The sequence below is a fragment of the Anomalospiza imberbis genome, chromosome Z (genome assembly GCF_031753505.1).
Source record: "Anomalospiza imberbis isolate Cuckoo-Finch-1a 21T00152 chromosome Z, ASM3175350v1, whole genome shotgun sequence".
Taxonomy (NCBI): domain Eukaryota; kingdom Metazoa; phylum Chordata; class Aves; order Passeriformes; family Viduidae; genus Anomalospiza; species Anomalospiza imberbis.
In genome coordinates this window covers 11557418-11580219 of record NC_089721.1, presented here as the reverse complement: position 1 = coordinate 11580219, position 22802 = coordinate 11557418, and the positions used below count along the sequence as shown (strand labels likewise).

At 46.4% G+C, this 22802-nt stretch overlaps 1 protein-coding gene across 2 annotated transcripts; it reads left to right on the top strand.

Annotated features, from left to right (window-relative positions):
* The first annotated feature begins 546 nt into the window (after positions 1-546).
* Positions 547-20333, top strand: GDNF (glial cell derived neurotrophic factor). 2 transcript variants are annotated; one of them, XM_068175681.1, is made up of 3 exons: positions 547-1791; positions 3015-3212; positions 18726-20333. In XM_068175681.1, exons 2-3 carry the CDS (start codon positions 3041-3043, stop codon positions 19208-19210), a joined length of 657 nt encoding a protein of 218 aa, XP_068031782.1. In that variant the 5' UTR covers positions 547-1791; positions 3015-3040; the 3' UTR covers positions 19211-20333. The 2 variants fall into 2 exon arrangements, with proteins under 2 accessions (XP_068031782.1, XP_068031783.1); XM_068175682.1 differs by having other exon boundaries at positions 557-1791; positions 3015-3113.
* Positions 20334-22802: the final 2469 nt, after the last annotated feature.

The following is a 22802-nucleotide window of genomic DNA, read 5'->3' as shown; positions in this document are numbered from 1 at the left end:
GTTAGCTTCGGGGGCGGCCCGGGCCGGCCATGCCCAGCGCGGGTCCCTCCGTCCCGCAGCTCCGGTGCTCGGCGCTTTGCCGGCGCGGGGGCTCCGGGACCGACCTGGTCTCCTGGGGGTTTCGTTTCTCCATCCCATACCCGAGTGCCTTCGCCCACAAAAGTAAAATATCCAGAAGCAAAGACTATTTTAAAAGAAGCCGCGCGAGGCGGAGGCAGCGGTCTCCGGACCGCCCGCACAAACCCTGCTCTGCCCAGCCGCCCGCCCGGGCTGCGCGGCGCTAATTCCGCAGCACCGGAGACATGAGGATCCCATACCTCCGGACAACTGCGTGAGTCATAAATACACGGCGCAGGGCTGAAAGTCGACACTGTTTACAGCGACTTTGCCGCGGCCTTCGGCGAATCAAACCACCAGCCCCCGCGCAGGGGCCGGGCTGCGCGGAGGTTCCGCATCCCGCACCCCGCACTGCGGCTTCCGCGGGGGACTCGCGGCGGTGACGGCACCTGCGGCCGGCGAGGGGCGAGGAGGGGGCGGCCCCCTCGCCGCCGCCAGCCGTCGGTCGGTCCGTCAGTCCGTCCGTCCGCGCGAGCGCGGCGAGCGGCGCTGGGGAGGGACGCGGTGTTGGGTTACCCCGGCCCGGCCCCGCCGCCGCCGCGGGGCCAGCGGGTGCCGCGGGGCTGCTCCGGCGGCCGCGCAGCCCACGGTATGTCGGGCCGGTGACTTCAGCCGGGAGATATTTGGAGGCTCCGCGGGGTCCGGCGCGGGGGGCCAGCGTGTGTTTGGGTCTGAAAGCGAATCAGCGGAGGGCGCGTCACTGCCAAAGGGCCCTATAAATCCATCTGTGGCGCCGAGTCGCCCTGGCAAAGCCCCCGCGTCCGCACGTCCGGCTCCGCGCTCACTCCGTCTGCGGGTGCGGCGCCCCCCGCGCCTCGCCCAGCTCCGCGCCCCCACCCAGCCCCGCCGTCGCCCGGGGGGCCCGGCGCGCTCAGGCCCAGCCGGAGCGGGCGCTCCCGACACCGGCCCAGCTTCCCGCCGCGCTCCCGCTTGGATCTAAGCTTTCGCCGCGACGGGACCCCGCTCTGGAGGAGGAAGCCTCACTGCTGCTGCTGCTACCGGCTCTACAAATCCCAGTGCCGGCCTCTGATTCTCACAGCAGGCTGAGGGGGGGGGTGGTTTGATTTTTATTTTTTTAATCGTTTTCCCCTTCCTTCCTCCGCTGGGGTGGGGTTTTTCTTGGTACTCTTTTTTTTTTTTTTTTTTTTTTTTCCCTTTTTCTCCCGCCGTGGTGTGCGTGTCCGAGCGGTGCGCGGCTCCCGGCAGTGCTGGACGAGCTGGCTTTACAGGAGCGCTGATGTCTTCATCTGACTCCCCGCAGTTGTTGATGGAGTGTCTTTCTCAGATTTCCAGGCAGGGTCCCAAGCGCAGCACCCAGCGCCAGCTCCCGCTGCCAGGCGGCGCTCCCCGCGGCTCGGGCCGCTCCCGCCGCTGCTGAGCGCGGCTCCGGGGCCGGGGCGGGCAGAGACCCCCGCGGCGCCGCTCCTACCGCGGGCACAGCACCTGCGGCGGCGGCGGGGGAGGCCGCCGGGGATTGTGCTGCCGGCTCCTCGCTGCCTCCATCCAGACCTGCGACCTTACACCCCCTCCTCCATACGAGTCCCCGTTCCCCTCTCCTTTGAGCAAAGAGGGTGCCGGCAGTCGGACCCCGACCTGCCCACATGAATCGTCCGGCCGGCCGGTCGACTCCACGGCGTTAATGTCCATCTCGGGTCCGACGAGACCAGCTCAGAGGTGAGGGCGAGGATGGGAGCGCGGGGGAGAGGGCAGGGCGGGCGGGCACTGTCTCCGGGGCACCCCGCAGCTCCCCGAACGCGACGAGGTGCGAAGGCAGCGGCCGGCGGAGAAAGCGCGCACCGAGCGGCAGCCGCGCCCTAAGCCCCGCCGCTGGACTGGACCTCTGTGGTTCCCCCCCCCGGCGGGGCTGCTCCTCCCGGGCCGGACACTGCCCTGTGCCGCCGCCTGGGCCAAGCCGAACCGGGCTGGGGGCAGCTGTTAACCCCGGGCGGCGTGCAGAGGGCAGCGGGTACTGCCGTGGCAGACTTCGGGCAGGGCAGCCAGGGAACGAGGAGAAGAAAAGGAAAATGGACAAGGGAAGGGAAGGGAATGGAAGGGACCGGTGAAAAAAAGAGAGAAAGAGAGACTGAAAGAAAGACTAGGGGAGGAGAACAATACAAGGAGTGGGAAGTGAGAAGGGAAGGGAAGAGGAAAATTAAAGGGAGATGGAAACTAAAGAGGAAAGAAAAATGAAAGTGGAAGGAGAAAAGGGAAGGAAAAAGGAAATCTTGAGGGAAGGGAAATAGGAAGAAAAGAGGAAGACAATAAGGAAAGAGGAAAGAATGGGGGAAAGGAAGAGTATAAGGAAAAAAGGTGACAAGTGAAGATGAAAGGAAAAAGAAAAGGAGAGAAAAAATTAAGAGGAAAGAGAGGACTGGATAAGGAAAGGGAAAGGGAAACCGGGAAAGAGATGAGGGAAGGGGAAGAGAGGGAAAGGAAGGTTTGCTTGTAGCACATCAAGTCTGCACAGACCAGCACCCCAGATCAGCCCAGTCCTCCCTGGTCCAGCCTGAGAACAGGTGCCCTGGTGCTGCCCAGGTGCTCAACAAGCACAAGGTGACCCGCCTGCCAGTCAGCACAGGGACATGGTCATACTCCCTGTCCTTAGAAACAGCCTCCATGCCTGCCTTCCCCAGTGCAGCTTTCTCAGGCATAAAGGGACTGGAGGCTATCCTGTGCCTCCCTGTCCCACACCATTCACTCTCTGGGGACAGCCCACCTCACTCACCCTGGCTGCACGAGGAGCAGTTGTTCCATCCAATGTCCTCAGGCCTGTCCTGGGTGAACCAGTGTGATCTGGGGTGCAAGACTGCTTAGCTTTGTTTCAGGGCTGGCACAGCTGGGGCAGGACTGGGGGAACATAGCAGCTGGGAGCTAACCCTGCCTCTCCTTTCTGCCAGGGGCCCGTGTTGGAAGGAGATCTAAGATGAAGTTATGGGATGTTGTGGCTGTCTGCGTGGTGCTGCTCAACACGGTCTCCACCTTGCCCCTGCCCACCGGTAAGACGCCTCCCAAGGGGTCCCCTTCAGTGGTAGAGGGACCTGAAGATGATCTCTCCCCAATCAGCCTGCTGCCTCCCTATGCTGTGCACAGTGACTGTAAGAAACATTCCCCTTTGTAGCAACTGCTGTCTGTCTTGCTAAACTTGCTTCCCTTTGCTCAGGCATCAGGATGAGATAAGGATCCTCCCATTTTGTGCCCCTGTTTCTCCACAGGCAGTGTGTCATTGGCTTTGGTCTTGTTTGAGCAGCTCCAAACCTAGTCATTCTCCAAAACTTGGGGTTGACAATTGCAGTGGCAATGCCCCCTGCCCACTCCAGCCCTGCCTTCCTGGCAGTCTTAGGATCCCTCTGGTTGAAAAACATGGGGAGGTGGGTGGTACAAGTTTGTTGTATGCAGAGGAGCCGAGAGGAGGATCTGGTTCACACCCCTCACAGCACAGGCACTGAAATTCCTTCTCCACTGCCTCAGCCTCCTCTCCCTGCTCAGACCTGCCAATGCAATTATTCTCTGCCTGTAGTGGGCGCAAGTCCTGATGGAGATTTGGCTCTGTGATGGGAGGCACTGTACACATCCTGGGGTACTGCTGAGCTTCATTAAATCCTCCTTGGATTCTGATCTCGAAATTAGTGTGTCCACATGGAAATTTACAGAAGAGTAGCTGCGTCAGGGTTAGGAGCTTGATGCAGAGCAATCCACATGAGCTAGCTCACAGTAAGACAGTTTACAATCCAAATGACAGATAATAATGCCTTGCTAATAATAGGTCCTGTACCTACAATAGCAGATACAGAATTTTCACAGTGGAATGTGAGCGTTATGTTAACTCTGGTGGCTTTTTAAAGAGAGAGATAATATGACTCAGTAAGAAGTGGTAAGATACTCACATGAATACTGGAGACACTCGCTTAGCAAAGGCGCAGACGCAGTTTGAAGGTTGTTTCTTTTGCCCTTGCTCATCCCCCTCTCTGTTTAGCTCGTTACAGGATACAGACAGTATCCAGTAATTGGGATTCATTTCTATCTCCTTTTCTGGAGGCATGTCCTTTCCCTGCGCCTGCCACAGCTCCAGTCACAGGCAGCCATGCTCTGGTTTCTCTGGGAGCAGCCAGGGTAATGCCATGTGGAGGCACCAAGCATTTGCTGTGACTTCACTTTGACCCCTCCCAAACACCCATCTCTTCCATACGCACACGTTTATGCCCTTCCCTGTTTAGTCTTCTCTCTTCCCTTCTCTTGCTAGTGTTTCCCCTGTGCTGGAATCTTGCCTAAGCTACCGCCTCCACATGTCCCAGCCTGGGCTCCTGCTCCTCACAGACTGGCAACCCTGACATCCTTTCAGCCCCTCCACACAGCGAGGTTGCCAGAAGTGTTTCCTCACAGGGCTACAGCCTGCCAGGATGATGGGGTTATCACACGTGGTGATCTTCTTCCCCATGGCAAGCCATGTGGTGGATAAGTGCTGTCCTGCAAAAGGCAGTGATCAGCTTTTCAGGCCACTGTGTTGTTCCCCTCTGTACAGAGTTGCTGCAGTGCTGGTGGCAAGAAGAGCGTTAGAGGGAAAGCATGATTAGTCAGTTTGTAGCTCTCACTGAAGCTTCAGGGAGGGAGAGCATTAATGCTCCATCTTTCCAGAGTGATAGTATTTATACAATGCCTGCTTTTATCTTGAAAGTATCTTCTGGGAATATGGTCCCTGGTAAGCTGATTCCTCTACAGCAGCTCAAGGGGGTAGGCAGCAGTAGTGGTTCTCACAGTTCCTAGTATCCAAAACTTCTCATCATTTCGTCTTCTTTTTTCCTTTCCTGTGGATTGGATAAACAAGAAGCAGGAAGAAAGACAACCTGTGTTTTACCTGAGCTATGGTAGTATCAATATTATCTTTGTTTCCAGGATACAGACATGGGCTTAGCCATGCAGAGCTGGGTGAAAGGTTATTGCCCAAGATAATAATTTGACAAAGGGTTGATAGTTTGGTCTCAATTTTTTAAGTTTGTGTATCACTAACAAATGGGCCTGGCTGGAAGAGCAAAGGAAGCAGTACTGTTCTTCACATCAGAAACTGAGGAAAACCCAGGGTGTTCCTGTGATCTTTGTAGGGCAGCAGTTAACAGAACAGTCAAGTCTGAAAGTCAGAAATTCATCTCTGTGTTGCCAAGTAAAATGAGTCAAAGGAGACCTGCAGAAAGGTGACTAGGGAGAGTCTCTCTGTAAGAGAGCAGTGAAATACTCTGGTGCACTTTTATGCTGTTTGTAGTTGATTTAAAAGTTTGTAGTGTCTGCAAACAGGCTATGAGGCTGACCCTACCCAGGCACATCACTGCCTTCCTGCTGCAGCAGCACTTTACTCATCACCCCCATCAGTGTCTTTGACATATTTGTTCTTTCTGCTTACAGTTTGGTGGCATGCACCCTTCAGCACAGGAAAGACATAGAACTAAGTACACAAGAGGAATCAGTGACTACACCATGTAGATTTCCCTTTCCACTTGAAGGTTTCTCTTGCCATTAGAGCACAATGTGCCACAAGCACAGAGGTGTGCTTGCAGCTCCCTGGCCGTCTGCTGGTGAGCCTGCCATGTATTCACATCTCTGTGGGTGCTGTTGGTCAGCTGCTTTTCTAAGGCCTTTTGCAGCAGACAGCTCACAAAGTGGTGGGGGCACCATCATTGCCTGTGTTGCCTCATACGCATAGGGCAGTGTGTGGGTCCTGAGCAGGGCTGGGTGCTATGTGCATTCAGAGAGGTGCACTGCTGTCCCCTAAAGCAATCCCTTTGCAGGCTGGGTGTAGCCATTTTGCTCCAAGGTCCACTGCTCTTACTCCAGAGAAATTGTGTCTCCCACACACCACGTACATCAGGGTTTAGTAGGACTGTGAGATCAAGTCCACCCCTAAGGGCGGGCCGAACAGCTTGCTGGAGAGCATATCTCTTTCCCAGGCCCTTGACACCTTTTTGTGTTCATGTTTGATGGGATTGCTTTCTCTGCAAAGTACTCTGAGGTCACCTGATGTTACCCCATCCCTTCCAGTTTGGCTTGAAACCTCCCTTCATTCCAGGCTCCAGGCAGGGTTCTAACCTCCTGGGCTGATCAGGTGTAATGTGCTGACCTTTTGCTGTTCAGGGCAGTAATCAGAGATGGCAGAGGGTGCTAGCAATTGCAATCTTCTGCATTTTTAATTGGACTAGAGGCTCCTCCACAAATGTGGAGTATCCTCCACAAATGCAGTGCATTGGAGATGAATCTAGTATTTGTAGGTGTTTTGGCATCAATATTCATGGAATAGCTTATTTCACACCCACAAAAACCAGAATAGAAACAGCATTTGTAACTGTTTCATTGTTTCCCTTATTCTACAGTCCTCTGGAGGAAGAACACTATTAGCTTAAATACCAAATGCAAATAGAACAAATATAAACTACATTATTATAAACTAAATACTAAGTCAGCAGCCTCAGAAGCATGACAGTGCAGAGGGAGCCAAACACTTGTTTGCCTTATACACAGTCGCCAGTGAATACATCTTGTAACTGCTTGCTGTTGGATGCACATAATCAACATGTATGTGAGGACTGGAGTGTCCTAAAATCCATTCTATGATATGTGTTGTCTTGATCAAGTGAGAACCTTTACTAAGAACTAGTGGTAAGCAGGTAGAATTAAATTAAACATCTCCTCATGGGATTTTCCCTCCTAGTAAGAGGAAAAGATAGATTTTTGCATTATGGTGTCTGAGTTACTCTAGAGCTACTGAATGGTCATTCACTGTGGGAGCTCCTTTGCTATGTGCTGTGACACACCATGGTGTGTGTGTGTTATACCTTTGTTAAAAATTCTTCTTACCCCTGCTAAAGTGTGTTTAATGTTGAGTTACTGCTTTTAGCTGCAACTTTATCAACTAATATGGAAAGCATCTAGAAAAATAGAGGTATTGTAGGTGTTTTTAAGGCAAAACCAGTATTTAATTATGCTTCCAACTGAATGCATTTCATTCTCTACAATATTTATTAGGCCCATGCAATGTCACGAACGACAACTCTCATGTTTCTGCCCAGGCTTTCCTGCTCAGGACACCTACGGTGTGGCATATGTGCTTTAGACTAAAGCTGCAGAGGTAAACTGCCCTGCACAGCAAACCCAGTGCATCAGGGAGGTATCAGCCACACCGAGCAGGTGCCACCCTGTGCCATCTGATCTGTGTGTGCCCAGCACAGCCAGTGCATCCAGCACAGCTGGCACATCCTGCCAGTGTCTGGCCGAGTGTGCCTGGGTGCCTGAGACAGCACGTGTATGTCCTAAAGTTTGTTTGCACAGGGACACCCAGGTTATCTAGGCATTCAGAAATCCCAAGCATTCATATTGGTCCATTCATGGGCAAAATTCTAGAAAAAGAAAGAAACCAGGCAGATGTGGTTAAATCCATAGGCATGTAGCCCTAAAAGCAAATTCCTTTGCAGTCTCAGGTATAAATTCTGAATACACTCCAGTGAAGAGCACTCTGTGACTTAAGGAAAAAAAAGTTCTGAATTGCAGGATAATAAAGTTCTGTTCTCATTTTGGGTTATCCTTTGCTGAAAGTTTTAGTTCTTTGCTGCTTTTCAATTTAGGGACCTCAAAAGATTGCCAGTGAAACTGTGGATGGTGTTGGATGCTTTTCAGGTGTTTATTGACAGATAACATTACTAGACATACTTTTCTTTGTCACCTTTCATAAGACTTTTTAGTATATTTTAGAAATACCCATGTTCAGGGTTTGCAGATGAAGAGCTGAAGAACTCAGTTGTGTTAAGTATTCATTGGACTGTCACTGAATTCAGTGGAGGAGGCATTGTTTGTCCACTAGTAGATCCTCTGACTGATAGATTGTAATGTCTTTGTAAATTATATTGTTCCTGGTTAGTACTGCAAAAAGCAGTTTTAAAATCATTTAAGTTGCAAAGGCTTTGAGAAGCCGTTTGGGTCATCAAGTCTCACCCTGCCACATCTGCAGATGTTCAGAGGTGAACATCTAGTGCAAACACCCAGCTTTCATCCCTACCCCCCACCACTATCTAGAGATCGTTACGTAAAACTTGTAGTACATAGGCCATACCCTACATAACTACATTTGTTGTGGATACCCACATTTCTGAGCTAGTAAGTGAATAAGTACAAATAAACAAGCCATACAAAATACTGCAGCATAACCGTGTCCAGGATCATCAGACATCTAAATAGGCCACTGACACATTAGTGCTGGTAGAGTGGTTAGTACTGCAGAGTGGTCATTTTTTATAAAACCAGCTCAGTTTTCTGATCAAGAAACATCCTTTGGTAAAGAGAACCACAGGAAAGATTTCAGTTGTTCTTGGAATTTAAATTGTGATAACAAAGTGAAGAAAGAAAATAGGATAAAAAATACTTACTTTAGACAGCTGCAAATAAAATACTAAGACACTAAATATGTTAGAATATGTTTTAAGATCAAGGACTTAAAACTAATTGTGTGAGGTATTTCATATAGCATCAATTTTTAAGGAATAAAGCCACTCATATGACCTAGCAGAAGTTTAGGCTCTATGTATTATACATCACTTAAACTGAAACCTGCAGGTACATTTCTTTGAAGTCTTTGGGACTTGTGCAAATACTTTAAAGATTCTTGGACAGGAATATTCTTCAAAATAAGCAAACACTGAAATCCATATATTTATTTTCCTGTGTTGCGGCTGGCAGTGTTATAGCAGTATGCCAAAACTTCTCTGGCCATGATTTTAGAGGCAAGCTGGTCATATCCCCTTTCAATAACAAACTGTGTATGAACATCTGGACTATCTCTACTTCCATCCAAAGTATATGTTATTTCTTTGGCAAAATCAGCCATTACTTAGGAAATTTCTGAAGGGAGGTAGCATCCAGTGTAGCAGTTAGGAAGGACCTTGCTCTTCTGAGCACACACCAGTTCTATCTGACACAGTGCCAGTCCACAATTCCCAGCATGAGCCTTTCTTCAGTGGAGTACATGCACCTGCCCTAGAGCCAGGGACTGATTACTATAGCAATAACAATTTTCAACTAGCAATATTAGAACCTTCCATATTGTTCGTTTTGTAAACACATTGAAATGCAGGCAATTGAAAGGCAACAGTGGAAGACCATGTGTTATTTATAGATCAGATCAAATCTGATAGCATCAGAGATTGCCAAAAGAGAAATATCAGCCAAGATTTTTCCCTGACTACTCTACCAGTCTACGGCCACAGGGAAGAGACTGGCTTAGAGTCCCTTTAGAGTCTGTTCTTCCTGCTTTGGTGCATGTCTTTGTTCCTTGGGGATGCTTCTAAAACCCAATAGGAGATGCAGCATAAGAGCAAAGGCATTCTAGTAATAGCTGATGTTATTGATTTAACCGTGCTTTCCCTTCAGTGAACTGTTATTAAAGTGGGGCTAGGGTTTTACTGATATCATAAGAGAGCTGGGCTGGATCACTTCTTTATCAGGGATGATGGTGAAGAAAATACCACCAGTATTTCCTCCATTAAAACCTGTGTGCTTGCCTGTTAGCTGGCTGCATGTGTTCTTGCTAACAAATGTCACAGGTTTCAGGTCTTGCTCACGTATACTCATCCGAGGCTCTCACAGGATTTGAGGTTCTAGCTTAACAAAATATTAGGAGTAAACCTAGGTTTTACTGGTAAGCTGGGTATTTAGTCAGCATTGTATGGAAGGGCACCAGGGAGGAGTCAACAGGTATGTGTCTTGCCCAGATTTGGCTCCTACTCAGTCGGTGGCTTCAGGCAGGGTACCGGCATGTTTTCTATCTTCCCCTTTTACGTTCTTCGTGCTGTAACTTCTGATGCAGGGATGCTCTGAGGGTGCTCACACACCCACCACCCCATAGGATAAGATCCTAGTGCAGATGGGCTCCTGGCAGCATCTGCAGGAGATGCCACAAAATCTCAAGTGCGACTGCTGAAAAGCCGACTGCTCTGTGGTGCTCAGAGCTGGTGATTCAACGCTCTGTGCTAGAGGCAAGATTGCATCCTCCTGTTGCTCCTCTGCTCCGTGACTGCTGGGTGAGATGTTCCTCTGCTCACCCCAGACAGGCCAGAGGTGGGAGTGGGCAGAGGAGGGCAGCCCATCATCAGGTAGGGTCCTGTGAGCAACCTGCCTGGACTAGGTGAGGAACGAGGAACTTCTGTGAGCAGGTCAGCTCATGACTTCCTCTGCTTCACACAGTCCATCTGACCTGGCTCTTTCCCCCTGCGCTCTGGGACTTCCCACGCTGGCAACAAATGTGCTGGTCCTGTTGTCTCCCCGCTTTCTTCCTCTGTTGAGAACCAGCATTTCTACCTGCAAGAAGGCAAGCAAAGTACAGAAAGGGAGGCACTGTCAAGCATGGCAGAGTGAAAATACAAAGGACTATGAATTTGTCATTATGATCTACACATGGGAAGCTGTAGGGTTATCCAGTCAGCTACAAACACATAACTTGACTGCTCCATCAGGAGCAAGAACACCAGGAAAGTCAATCCTGTATCTTTTACCAGTGTACCTGACTGGTGTGAGTGGCCCTAGCATCACCCACCAGGTTATTTAGCACTTGCCTTGATGAGAGACAAATGATACCGGGGAGAGGCTCCATTTCTAAGGGCTCTCTGAGTCTGAGGGGAGCCACAGCATGGGCTGAGAGTGAGGTAATACAGAACTCTATTAAACATTTAAGGATGAGCTGACCCTGGTTTGTTTGATGCTCTATTGCCTAATGGATACAACCAATGGGTTTCCATTTCACTCTTGGCCCCATGGATTTTCAGGCAAGGCATGAAAACAGTCATGCCTCAGAGAGGTGGTATTTTAATTGTTTAAATACCAAAAATGTTTCAGCATACTATTTTTAACACCCGCCTTCACCTAGATGTGTTCATATAATATTGTCTTTTTATACCAAATATTTCATTTTCAATAAAATAAATGTTTGTCCCCACCACAGTTGCTACTTTCTCACTTTGTAAAGCCAAATGTTCATCATGTTAGTATTTTTAACCTGGATAAGGTTACAGTTCCACAAACAAATTGCTCCAAATCTCCCCTAAAATACGTCCCTATGGTATGAGATGGAGGCATTCTGTGTTCAGACAGGCCACGTCCACTGTAATAAGCACCTGAAAACAATACTGCAATGCAAGCTAAATATTAAAAAAAAATTAAATAATGATTATGAAGTAATCTTTGATTATGAAGGTCCCAGATTAAAGTACCAGAACTGTTTTTGAAAAGGGGCCATTTAATCCCAATTGCAGATCTGGATCTAAATTTTCTAAATATTGCTTACCATTACAATGAGGTGGACTAAATCCCTAGAACTTTGAAACCATACTTCAGGGTCTGATCCTGTTTGTTGAACTTCTCTAATTGAAAGATTGTGCTTAAGCAGAATAATTTAGTTAAATGTTTGGTCTAACATATTGATGTGATAGCTATGCACTGTCACAAATGCAGGCATAAAAACTACAATCTAAAAGCAAAACCTAATTTTATAATGTTTAATATACCTTTCGTGACTTCTGTTACATCATTTTAGCTCAGGGCTTGTAAAGTGCCAAATAATATGGCAGTTTTATGAGGTTGAAGAAAAACTAAAAGGAAAACCCACCTATATAAATTATTCTTCTGCAATATACAGGGTTTAAAGTTTTCTTGTATGCCATAAGAGACAGCATGGTGAGAAGAGACTGTAGTTAGTCTTTTAAATCCATAACCAGGCATCAAAGGAAGAAACTGGATATTTATCTCAAAAATTGAAGATCCAAACCATCAGTTTGTGATCAGGTACAAACTGAGGATTTCTTGATTTACCATTCTGGGTTGCTGCCATTGCACATGCAGGACTATTTGGCTTTAAAATGAATCTGTTTGTAGCAAAGTCAAAATAATAGATTTACAAAATGTCATTGTGATCACATTTGAACAGACAGAAATAAGTTGTCCATTTTTTACTTAATGGAGGCTGTTTTGCCAATAATGGGACACATTTGGTGTGAATATCCATTTAGACCTGTTTAATGTAGAAGTCTATCAGAACACCTTATAATTTATTCTTCTAAGAAGCAAAGGGATCAGATCCCAGTCCTGGTGTCACATGGTGTCTCTAATTAAATAAAAATGCAAAGACAGGCTCTGGGGGGTTGCAGTGGGGAAGATGCCCGTAGGAAGGCACATTTCTCTGTACTCCCAAAGCTGAACTCAGGACTGGATTTCTCCAGGGGCTAATGGGGAGTGCCATGGCTGTTTGGCTGCAGGATCATTCACTCATGCATGCTGCCAGATCTTCTTGTGCCCAGGGGACAGAGACTGCTTAGGGACAGGCAGGTCAAAACTTCAGGTTCCAGAGAACATCAATGAGGCAAGAATATCAGTTTACATTACAGAAGGATGTTCCAAACCTAGGAGGCTGGGTCAAAGCTATGATCTGACTGTGTCCTAAGTGTTTAGAAAACAAGCAAACAGCTTGCAAACAGCAAGCAGATGATGCAAATATTCTTGTCGTTTTTTGTGGGGTTTTTTTGGTGTTTTTTTGTTTGTTTGTTTGTTTGTTTTTTGGTTTTTTGGTTGGTTGGTTGGTCGGTTGGTTGGTTTGGTTTTAAAATTAGTATTTTAAGTGAGTCTCACTCCCTCTGGTGAAGGTGTTCACCAGCTGTGCCCCCAGTCTGATCAGTCTGATGGATTCCTATTTGTATCAGTCTTGTGACATTTCATTCTTTCTTTCTTTGCTTTTTTATTCATTTTTCTGGTTTTGTAAGAAAATCTTCACAGATCAAGAGCCCTTGTTCAGCTGGACAAGGGAGACAGAGAAGGTGCTCAGAGGCACAGTCGCACATAGACTGTCATCAATACCCAACAGTCTTGGTTCTCTGACCCTGGAAAACAAACTTGTATTCTTTTTGCAACCATAGGAAAAGGCTCTGCCTGTTCCTGCCTGGGTAGCATGGTAATGAAAGAGGGAGCATGGAAAAGAGCTGCAGGAGAGTGAGCTGGGCACAGCAGGATACACGCAGTGGATGCAGTTCCCATAAGCCCTGCTGCCTGCTCCAAGTTTCTGCTGCAGGGACGCTAGGCAGAGGTGACACATAAACACCTGCACAAGCCTGCACACAGACTGCCTCCAAGGGACTTCCTCAGGGAGCTGGACAGTCAGGAAACAGCTTTGAGAATTGTGACATAAAACCCAAACAAGACCTCATGACTTCACACCAGTCTATGGCACCGTAAGTGGTGGGGCTCAGCCCATCACACCCAACCAGTGGGGTCTGTGAGCCTTTCTCCCACACTCGGAACAAGACATACCGAGAACGTCTGTTCCCTAAGGGAGGATTTTACTTTTGAAGGACATATGTTCCTTTCCTTTGGGAAACACATGTTTTGAGGTGCATCACATGTGCAAGACAACTTTCGCAAACCTGTATTGAGCACACACTGCTCTGGCTATCCTATCCTATCCTATCCTATCCTATCCTGTCCTGTCCTGTCCTGTCCTGTCCTGTCCTGTCCCGTCCCGTCCTGTCCTGTACTGTCCTCTCCTAGGTGACTTTCAATTTTTAAATTCTAATTCCTTCACACCTTGAAGCTTGAGACTGGGGACTACTCCTCAGAGATCTTTGCTGCTTTAATGCCATTATCCCAGCATTTTCTGCTGGCACATTGCACTACATGACAGACGTGTTTGTTCTCTCAGCTTTTCCAGCAGAAGGCAAGTGTTGTCAGTAAACTAGTTTGTTTTTAAAAAATATGTGTGTGTGTGTGTGTGTGTGTGTGCGCGCAATTAGTTGTATTTGTGTGTGCGTATGTGTAAATGAAGCACACATACACACACATGCGAAATGTGTGTCTGCTCCTTGCAGGGGTGTGAAATCCCTCCAGCACACTCTGTCTGCTGCACAATCAAGTCAGCACAGTCCATGCAGTGTGAGAGGAGCAAAGATGCCATGGGACTACAAACATTTTCTAAACAACGTTGCAGACAGAAGGGTAAAAAAGTATCCCTCTATCAAACAGCTTTATTCAGTTTACAAACAATCACTACAAGCTCAGGCAGCACCTATGAGTGTGCTGATGTTCCCAGGCCACAGTTCTGCTCAGCATCCCCATTGCCCCCAGCAGAACTTAAAACAATGCAGAGACCAAACAAGTGCCCAGCATGTGATGTCTGTGGTGCAGAGAGGATCCCTGGAGCACATCTACCTAGTGCCCATCAGGATGAGGACATCCTGCAGTCAGTCTTCTCCACCTTCCCTTCTGTCTATTAGCCTTTTACAGAGTTTAGTCATAGAGGTTATTGCTTATTGATGTATGATGTCTGGTGGCAGCTTCCTCGGCATTTACCTCTAGTGCCTTGTTTCAACCCATCATGCCTGGTGTCAATGCTGATATTTCCACTGGATTGCTCTGGGTCCTATTTCAGCAGTTTCAGGTTCTAGGTCGTCACACTCATGCTTGTTGGACAGCTGAATATCTCTACTGAGTCATGACTGGCACCTCAGCACAGGGCTAAGACAAGTCTCCCTTCACTCCTGATTGTCAGTCTTTCTTCCAGACCCCTGTGACCCATTCCTAGTGGCTGCTTGTAGTCACACTGATGACTGATTTATTAAGCAGTAGAAAATTAGCTGAATGCGGGGATTGGAGCTGTTGCTAAGACTGTTAAATTATGGAAGCAAACCTGGGGTACCTTGGCAGTGCATTGGAAGCTGACAAAAGAACGTTGCTGCATTGCTCACAACCAGTTTGGGGCTCCACAGGCAAAGCAGAGTGTTGCTTACAGAAACTTGCAAGGTCTCATTGAGTAGCCCAGTAATGAAGCTGCCACTGTGTTGATTTGATGTACCCATATAGCCTGTACCAGCACGTGTAGTTTAGGTGGGCAGAGAGTGACCAGGATCAAGAAGACCTTCACATTTTCTCAGGGGGTGCTCTGTGCCCACTGTTTCCACCAGTTTCCTATTATCACCCACAGGCCTTTTGTCTCCTTCAGTGATGTAATCTCCAAATATTGGGGGTCCGTGCAGGACTCTTACTGGTAGATTTGGATATCTGCATGGGATAGTTTCCAATTCCCTGGGCTGAAGAGAAGGTGTACGGTGGAGGTAGGAAATTGGAATTCATCTTACTAATAGTGCTGGGATTCCTCCCATGGAGTTTCCAAAATATATCCTGGTGTTTCAGTAGGGCATGAGCAGAGCAGGGATCCCCAGCTCCATTAGACACTTCGAACACTTCTTGCACAGTTCATGTTCAAGCCTTAATGACATTAGCAGGACCCATCATTCTGTCAATGACCCCATTTTCTGGGTGCAGCTTGTCTGTGTGTGTAGGTAGGACTTCCCTAGTTGGATATGCTGTTGGTTTGATTATCTGATTTATGTTTTTCCCTACTACTCGCACTTTCTGCAGGGTTGACAGTGCATGTCTGCATCACCAGTAAAGCATGGGGCTCTTTAGTGGCATTTAGTTTCCTCAACCTGAAATATCACAGGCCACTCGCAGCGCAGAAAGCTCTCAGTTGCACTGTCTCGCTTGGTGCAGCTGGAGTAGGAATCACACATGAACCAGGATAGATCTCAGCATGCACTTTTAGCAGGAACACAGTCCACCACATGGGTCTGCCCTCCTCCTGTCTACTACCCTCCAGGATGTAGCTGGCGGGACAGTACTCAAACCCTGTAGCTGTCTGATTGGTATTTAGCCAAAGTACACTCCTGCCTATAGCACTCTCACAGGGGTAGGTGATATTTTTGCCTCTCAATTGCAAGCCATTTAAAAGTCATGTGCCCAGTTGGATTATCTTTTCAGATAATCCAGTTTTGTTTCTCCCTTCTTAGGAGAGGGACCTCTCACTACACTGGCAGTGTGCCCTGCTTGAGATAAGGCTGGAGGTTGCAAACAATAATGTCTCTCAATAATCTCTCTCTATCAATAATCTCAAAAGCCAACATATAAATTGGCTTTCCCTGTAGTTGTCTCTTGTCCCCTTCCTGATGGTTGATCACTGCATTAATTTTCTTAAGCCCTCATATGTTTCCCTACCTTTGTGTTTCATTCTCTCCATAGCACCATACAAAGGTACAAAGGTTGTGCTAGAAATATATGAAAGAGGCGTGGGGTGGGGTAGTCACAGTGGTATGAGAGGAGGGCAGCTGAGGTTCAGAGTGGAGAAGGGCACTTCTAGAGCCATCCTCAGGGCTACATCCTTCTCTTATTTGGTTATAGACTAAGAAAACTAGTTTCTGTGTAGGAAATCTAGAAACTACTCAGTCCTGAGCAACAGGTTCCTTCTGGCAGCTACTTTCCATCTGTATCTGTTTCAGGGCCAAGTTTGTACTTCAGCAATGGGGGTTATGTAAGCTCCATGTGGGTCATCTTTTTTAACTGAGTCTAGAAAGATGTCTAGCCCTTGCTGCTTTAAAGGAGCATAACCTGCCTATCGCCTGGACCTGGCTCTTGCTCAGTTGGGCAATACTTGTACAGAGTAGGCAGACCAGCCTATTCTGCAAAGGAGCTGGTTAGTGCTTCCAGTGGACACATCCATCCAAGCAACCCCTCTCCAGTAGGTATAGCTCATGTGTATTTTGATACCTGCTACAGAGATAGAGGAGTGCAAGGAAGGTGTACTTACCACTGGCATTGCAGGGATATGGGGCTGGGTCCTGCCTTGTTCAGGTTCCACCTAGCTGTATAGATAGTAGCCATCCCTCCTTCATGTCTTTGAACATGAACATTGGTACCTAAGATTGTTTTTAGCATAGATTAAACAAAGTGTAATTCACTTTTTTCAGTTCCAAACTCTACAGTTTATAGCACCCTGTTTCCCTTGCATCACCTTCATTACGTGGAGGTACAAGGTTTCCAGCCTCCATTACTATTTTACCAGTCTAAACTATTTTGCTGGATCTATTCATCAGAAAACATATACGTCTGATCCATCACTGTTGATGGAGAGAGGCCTCTAGGATGTGGCTACTTCAGGCAGCAGTCCCTATTCCTGATTATGTGCAGATGCTCTCTGTTTCAGCAGGTTTTTGCAATGGCAGAGTTAGGATTCTGCTGCCCCCCATCTCCTCTGTATTTGGTGCTTCTACTGAGGATATGAGGGTGCACTTTTGCTAGGTAGTGGGGGCAGCCTCATGCTTTCCTGTGTCCTGTTAACAGAGTCCATGAGCTGGGTACCTGTGCTGCCTGGTCACCCACTGGGATTCCTGTATTGCCATGCTCATTAGGGAAATGTGGTGCTGAGCCTTTGCCTAAGGAGCCATTCCAATCTCAGCACCTCACTGAGTGGGAGCCTTTGTGTAGGTACCAGCTCCTGACCAGGGGCACTGCACTGGATAACATCTCCCAATATTTGGTGTTCCTGCAATATTTGTAGGACTATTGGAGATGGATATTCCCTTATATGCAAGGCCGGAGTGACACTGGTGTTACATGTTGGGTTTTAGGAGTTGAGTACAGAAAGGAGCATTCTCTTAGGACATACTGGAAAGGAAGAAATCTTAATTTTTGGGGCAATAAATATGAAAAAAAAAATCTCAATATTGCAATATCGTTTAAGATACAGTCATTGATAATGCAATGTAAGGGCATCCATGCACAGGGTCCTGACAGCCTGACCCTCTATTAGTTCTCTGTATTCACTAAAGCAAATAATTTTGAGGGATTTAGTCCATGGGAAGAATGAGGATTTCAAAATGCATTTTTTTCTCCAAATCATGATGAAATGGCAAAATTTGGAACCATTTCAGAGCACATTTAATTTCACCCTTCTTGAAGAGGTTCATTCTGCTAGTATCAAAACATTTCATTGACTTCATTGTACAATTTACTTGAATAATTCATCAATGATGTACCAAGTGATAAATTAAATAGAATAAAAATTAAATTTTTGTAAAAGGAAAATGCATTCATCATATTTCTCTAAAAATTAACATAATACTTCTATTCTGACCTATTTCTACTCAGTGTGATCAGCATCTTGTGATACAAAACATTTACATGAAAATTTTTTCAAAAACTATGAAAATAATTATCCCCTAGAAGCAGTAAAAACCCAGGCATTCATCCAAGAATAATATCTCAGTCTGATTCCCCAGGAAATCCTCCTTCTGTCATGCCCAAAAACCTTATTGACAGGTGGCTTTGGCAATACTAACTGGTGCTGGTGTGAAAAGAAAATAACAACTATAATGAAAAAATTGCTTTAAAGAAACCTCTTCCTGTTGCTTCTTTGCTGGGAAGAGTCTGTATAACCTCTTTACAGTGGCTTCATCCACCTCTTAACTAATATTCATACATGACATGTTTTTCCTTCCCTCTTTTTCCACAGGGCTCATTCAATATTAAAAGATGTGCTGAAACGCTACCAAGCATCAGCAGACACACACAGAAATACAAATACATCTCATTTCTCTTTCCTCAAATTAGTTTCTGTGATGATCTAAACCATTCCAAATTCTCCTTGATTTCTGAGGGTCCTGGGCATGTATTCTGAAGCTTGCATGTGCGTAATATTTTTGAGTTATGAATGGACAAATTCATGATAACTGATGTGTGACAAAGCCTTTTCTCTCTTTCCCAAACAGCTAATATGCCAGAGGACTATCCAGATCAGTTTGATGAGGTAGTGGACTTTATTCAAGCCACTATTAAGAGACTGAGGAGGTCACCAGATAAACAGACTCCGATTTTTTCTAGGCGGGAGAGAAACCGTCAAAATGCAGCCACAAACGTAGAGAATTCCAACAGAAAAGGAAGGAGGAATCAAAAGGGCAAAAATAGAGGATGTGTCTTAACAGAAATACATTTAAATGTGACCGACTTGGATTTGGGATATGAAACCAAAGAAGAGCTAATTTTCCGGTATTGCAGTGGATCTTGTGATGCAGCTGAGACCACCTATGATAAAATTTTAAAAAACTTAACCAAAAAGAAAAAACTGGTCACTGACAAAGTGAGGCAAGCCTGTTGCAGACCCACAGCCTTTGATGATGACCTGTCCTTTTTGGATGATAACCTGGTTTACCATATACTGAAAAAACATTCCGCGAAAAGGTGTGGATGCGTCTGACAGCTGCATGTCGAGGCGGCACCAGTTTTCCATTCCTGCTATGCTGCAAAGAGAGGGACCAAGGTTCCCAGGGAAGTGTCTGCTCCAGGTGGAGGAAGAAGGACCAAGAACACAGACTAAGGAGCCATGAGAGCCTGGGGATAAGAAGGCATGCGGCAGAGTAGAAGGATGGAGACTTCTGACGTCCTATGGGGATTTAGATCAAAGCTCAGGTGGAGATGACGATGGATGGATGATGTGCACGCTACCTTTCCTGTTTGACTCAGTCCACCATCAGTGAGACTCAATCCATGAGGAACGTGCTTAAAAACACAACCCTGCCATACCACGCTGTGTTGTAGTTATGCCATGATATACCAGTTATACCAAGAAGCTTAGCTAAGAAGTAGCTTAGGAGTCCCTTACTAATCCCCTGTGCCCTCAGCTCTACTGAAAGACACATTGTGCTACTGCTCATTGGAGAGCAGTTCCTGAGTGCTTAGGACAACTCCTAAGCTATAAGATTACCCTTGTAAGTAAGATGATATTGGGCAAATATCAAAATGACCAGGCTCAAGTTCTTATGAAGCAAAACAGTTCCAGTTACTGGCTAAGTTTGGTTATTTCCATCTTGTGTTTCTTCAAAATGAGTGCAGGATTTTGTTCTTCTGTTACCTGTGAAAACAAGTTGAGTTTTTAAGCACTTCTTCCTAGTATAGTAAGAGAAATAACAAGCCCAGCCTACACAAAATGCATTTCTTTAGGTTTACAAAGGACTAACGTCACTTGCATAACTACATTTCTATTTGGTCATTGTGATTGAGAGAGACTACTTGATGCAATGCATCCCTTCAGAGACATAAGTATACAGAAGATATTTATTGAGTTTAAGTTATTGTTATTTATTACAGTTCAGTAATGAGTCTCCTTATTTATTAAAGTGTCTTTCAAAGGTGCCAAAGTAGATGGCACTTGGGGATATAGAGAGACAAAGACGTTGGGAACAACGGTCCATGCTTTTGATTGAAGGTGTTAACTTGAATGCAAAAAATCACTTACTTTACCTTTTTTTCTTTTAAACAAAATCTTGATTATGTTCACAAAAGGTAGTGCTGAAGCCTGCAGCCCTTATTCCTGTCACTAAGCCTTTTGAATATTACTGCAGTCATGCATGTGCAGGAGCAGCAATGGCTCTGGACAAGTGAGGGTCACAGGACTTGGTTCAACATTAGCAGTTTGTTAGAAAAACTAATTTTAGTCATATTTTAAATGTAGCCACATTTTTTTCTCACACTTTATGCCAACTGACCTCATATAACTATTGACAAATGGAAAATAATCACATTTAGCCTTATAATTTCTAGTTATATTTATTTAAGCTTTTCCTTCCATACTTCCATATAGAAGAGGTTAAATCCCTCTTACTAGTTAGCCCTGGATTTAATATAGCCTGCAAGTAAACAGTTGTGTTAAATAACCAGAGTGTTTTGTATAATTTGCTGAAACATTACAGGATCATACCCATGCAGCAGAACAGTCCGAGTTTCCTTAGGAGGAGGGAGGTTTTACAGCAAAGGTGTTTGTACGTGACCGCTAACACAAGCTCTCATTCTGGAGACATTTTCCCCAAAGGAGCAGGAGTGCAGGTCACTAGACATACCTGACAACCAGTGAAGCATCAACTCCCACAAAAGCAACATGAAAAAAAAATTCCTTATTGAAAACCATGGTCCAACCTTTTATCTCATGCATGTAATGGCTCTCCATACTCATTTTGCCCTGGGCCCCTTGGGGCACCACTGAAGAAGGGTCTAGAGGTCAAAAAAGTCCAGAACAGGCATAGAAAGGTGTACCAGGTGTACGGCATGTAATTCACCCCCAACTTCCGCCGCTTTCCTGGGCAGAGGGAGGATAGTCCTGGAGAACCAGCCGCAGGGTCTGTTCTCACACTGCCACGGGGATGCCGTGCCCTCTGTGCTGCTCAGGGGTGGTGACACCACCACACTGGCATGAGGTGGGCACTGAGCACCTGCCAGGCAGAGGGTCAGCTGCGCTGCCAGGCAGCTGATCGGCGACAGCGCCCAGAGCTGTGCTTTCCCTTGCCCCAGCTGAGGAAAACTTGCCTCAAGCATTTTCTGTGCAGCTTGCAGAGGCTGCAACCAAAGCAAATATCTATGTTCAAAATACAAAAGGGTAAAGTTTGTGATTTTTTTTTTTTTTTTGGTTTTTCGTTGGTTCTTTTTTTTTTTAGTTTTTAGACCTTACTGAAGACAGGAGTGTGCTTCTCTGGATTTTTTTACTCCACCTGCAATTATATGTCTCAGTCATTTGTGTTAATCAACCAAAGTTCTCTACAGACTTTATTTTTGTACAATATTCATTTTATAACTTTTTACAAAATAAAATTCATTTCTATTGTTAAGTGGTTGTTGTTTGTGCTTCCCCATCATACAGTTTCCAAGTCACAGTGTTGCCCAGTTTCCCAGTCTGCATGAGACAATGCATGGAGTGGAGCCTTCCTCTCCTATCTCTCCAATATCTTTAATGTGAATCAGAGGTGTCTGTGGCTTTTTAGTGAAACATAACTGAGTCACTGGAATAACTGACTTGAAAATGCATGGTGAACAGTGACAATAATCTACACAGAGACAGGCTCCAAGCCTGGGGTTACTGAAGCTGTCCCTTGTCCATGTGGGGCTGCAGTGTCTTCATGGTGGCCTTGGCTATGCATGGCCATAGTTCCTGCACTCAGAGGAGATGGCATTTTGCTTTCCTAATCCAGGTGTCACATCAGTTAGACTAAATTCCATCTACTTTGACAGTTCTTTCTCCCTCATCTTTAAACAGGAAAACAAAGGAATTTTCTTTTCCACCATGATCATGGAACAGATGAGGACAGGTTTTGTGGCCGTGGCCAGCAACATTTTCTCAACTGTTTCGTGTTAAGCTTTGCAGTTCCCATCACAGAGCCTATAAACACACACAAGCTTACAGGTTTCAACACCGCACTCTGTACTGCTGCAGAGAGGAAGAGGGAGTGTTTGACAGAGAGCCAGAGTGCAGGAGATCAAACACTCCTAATGCACAGCATATGGATGCCTTGGTTTCATTTGTGCTGGCGGGGACCATGCACGCAGCTCTACCCCAGCTGCTGGCTTTTTCAAAAGCTCGGCTTTTGAAGCACACAGGATTGAAGGCATTCCTCCTCACATGCCACTGCCTCCACTTCTTGCAGCAGAAGCCCATCCGTCACATGCAAAAACTGGACACATTAAGTGTTTGGCATGGTAATGACCTGCAGTTCCACATTCAGAGGAGATTGTGCACTTTCCCAAGAGTCGGAGGGAGTGTCTATGTCAAACAGCTGTGAAGTGCTCCGAAGTTTAATCTCTCTTCTTACAGCCCTTCTGTCTGCTGTTACAGGGATGGGGAAGCAGAAGGTCAGTGCAGATGCCTTCCTTGGCCTTATCAGGCTTTGAGCGGGCCATGAAGCAGCTGGCAGGAGCAGTGTTGCTTGCATGGAGCTGTTTCACCCTTCTTCCCCAGCCATCCTGGTGACAACAATATTGGAGAATACAAAAGAGGCTCTGCTACTGCTGCTCCAGGCTTACCA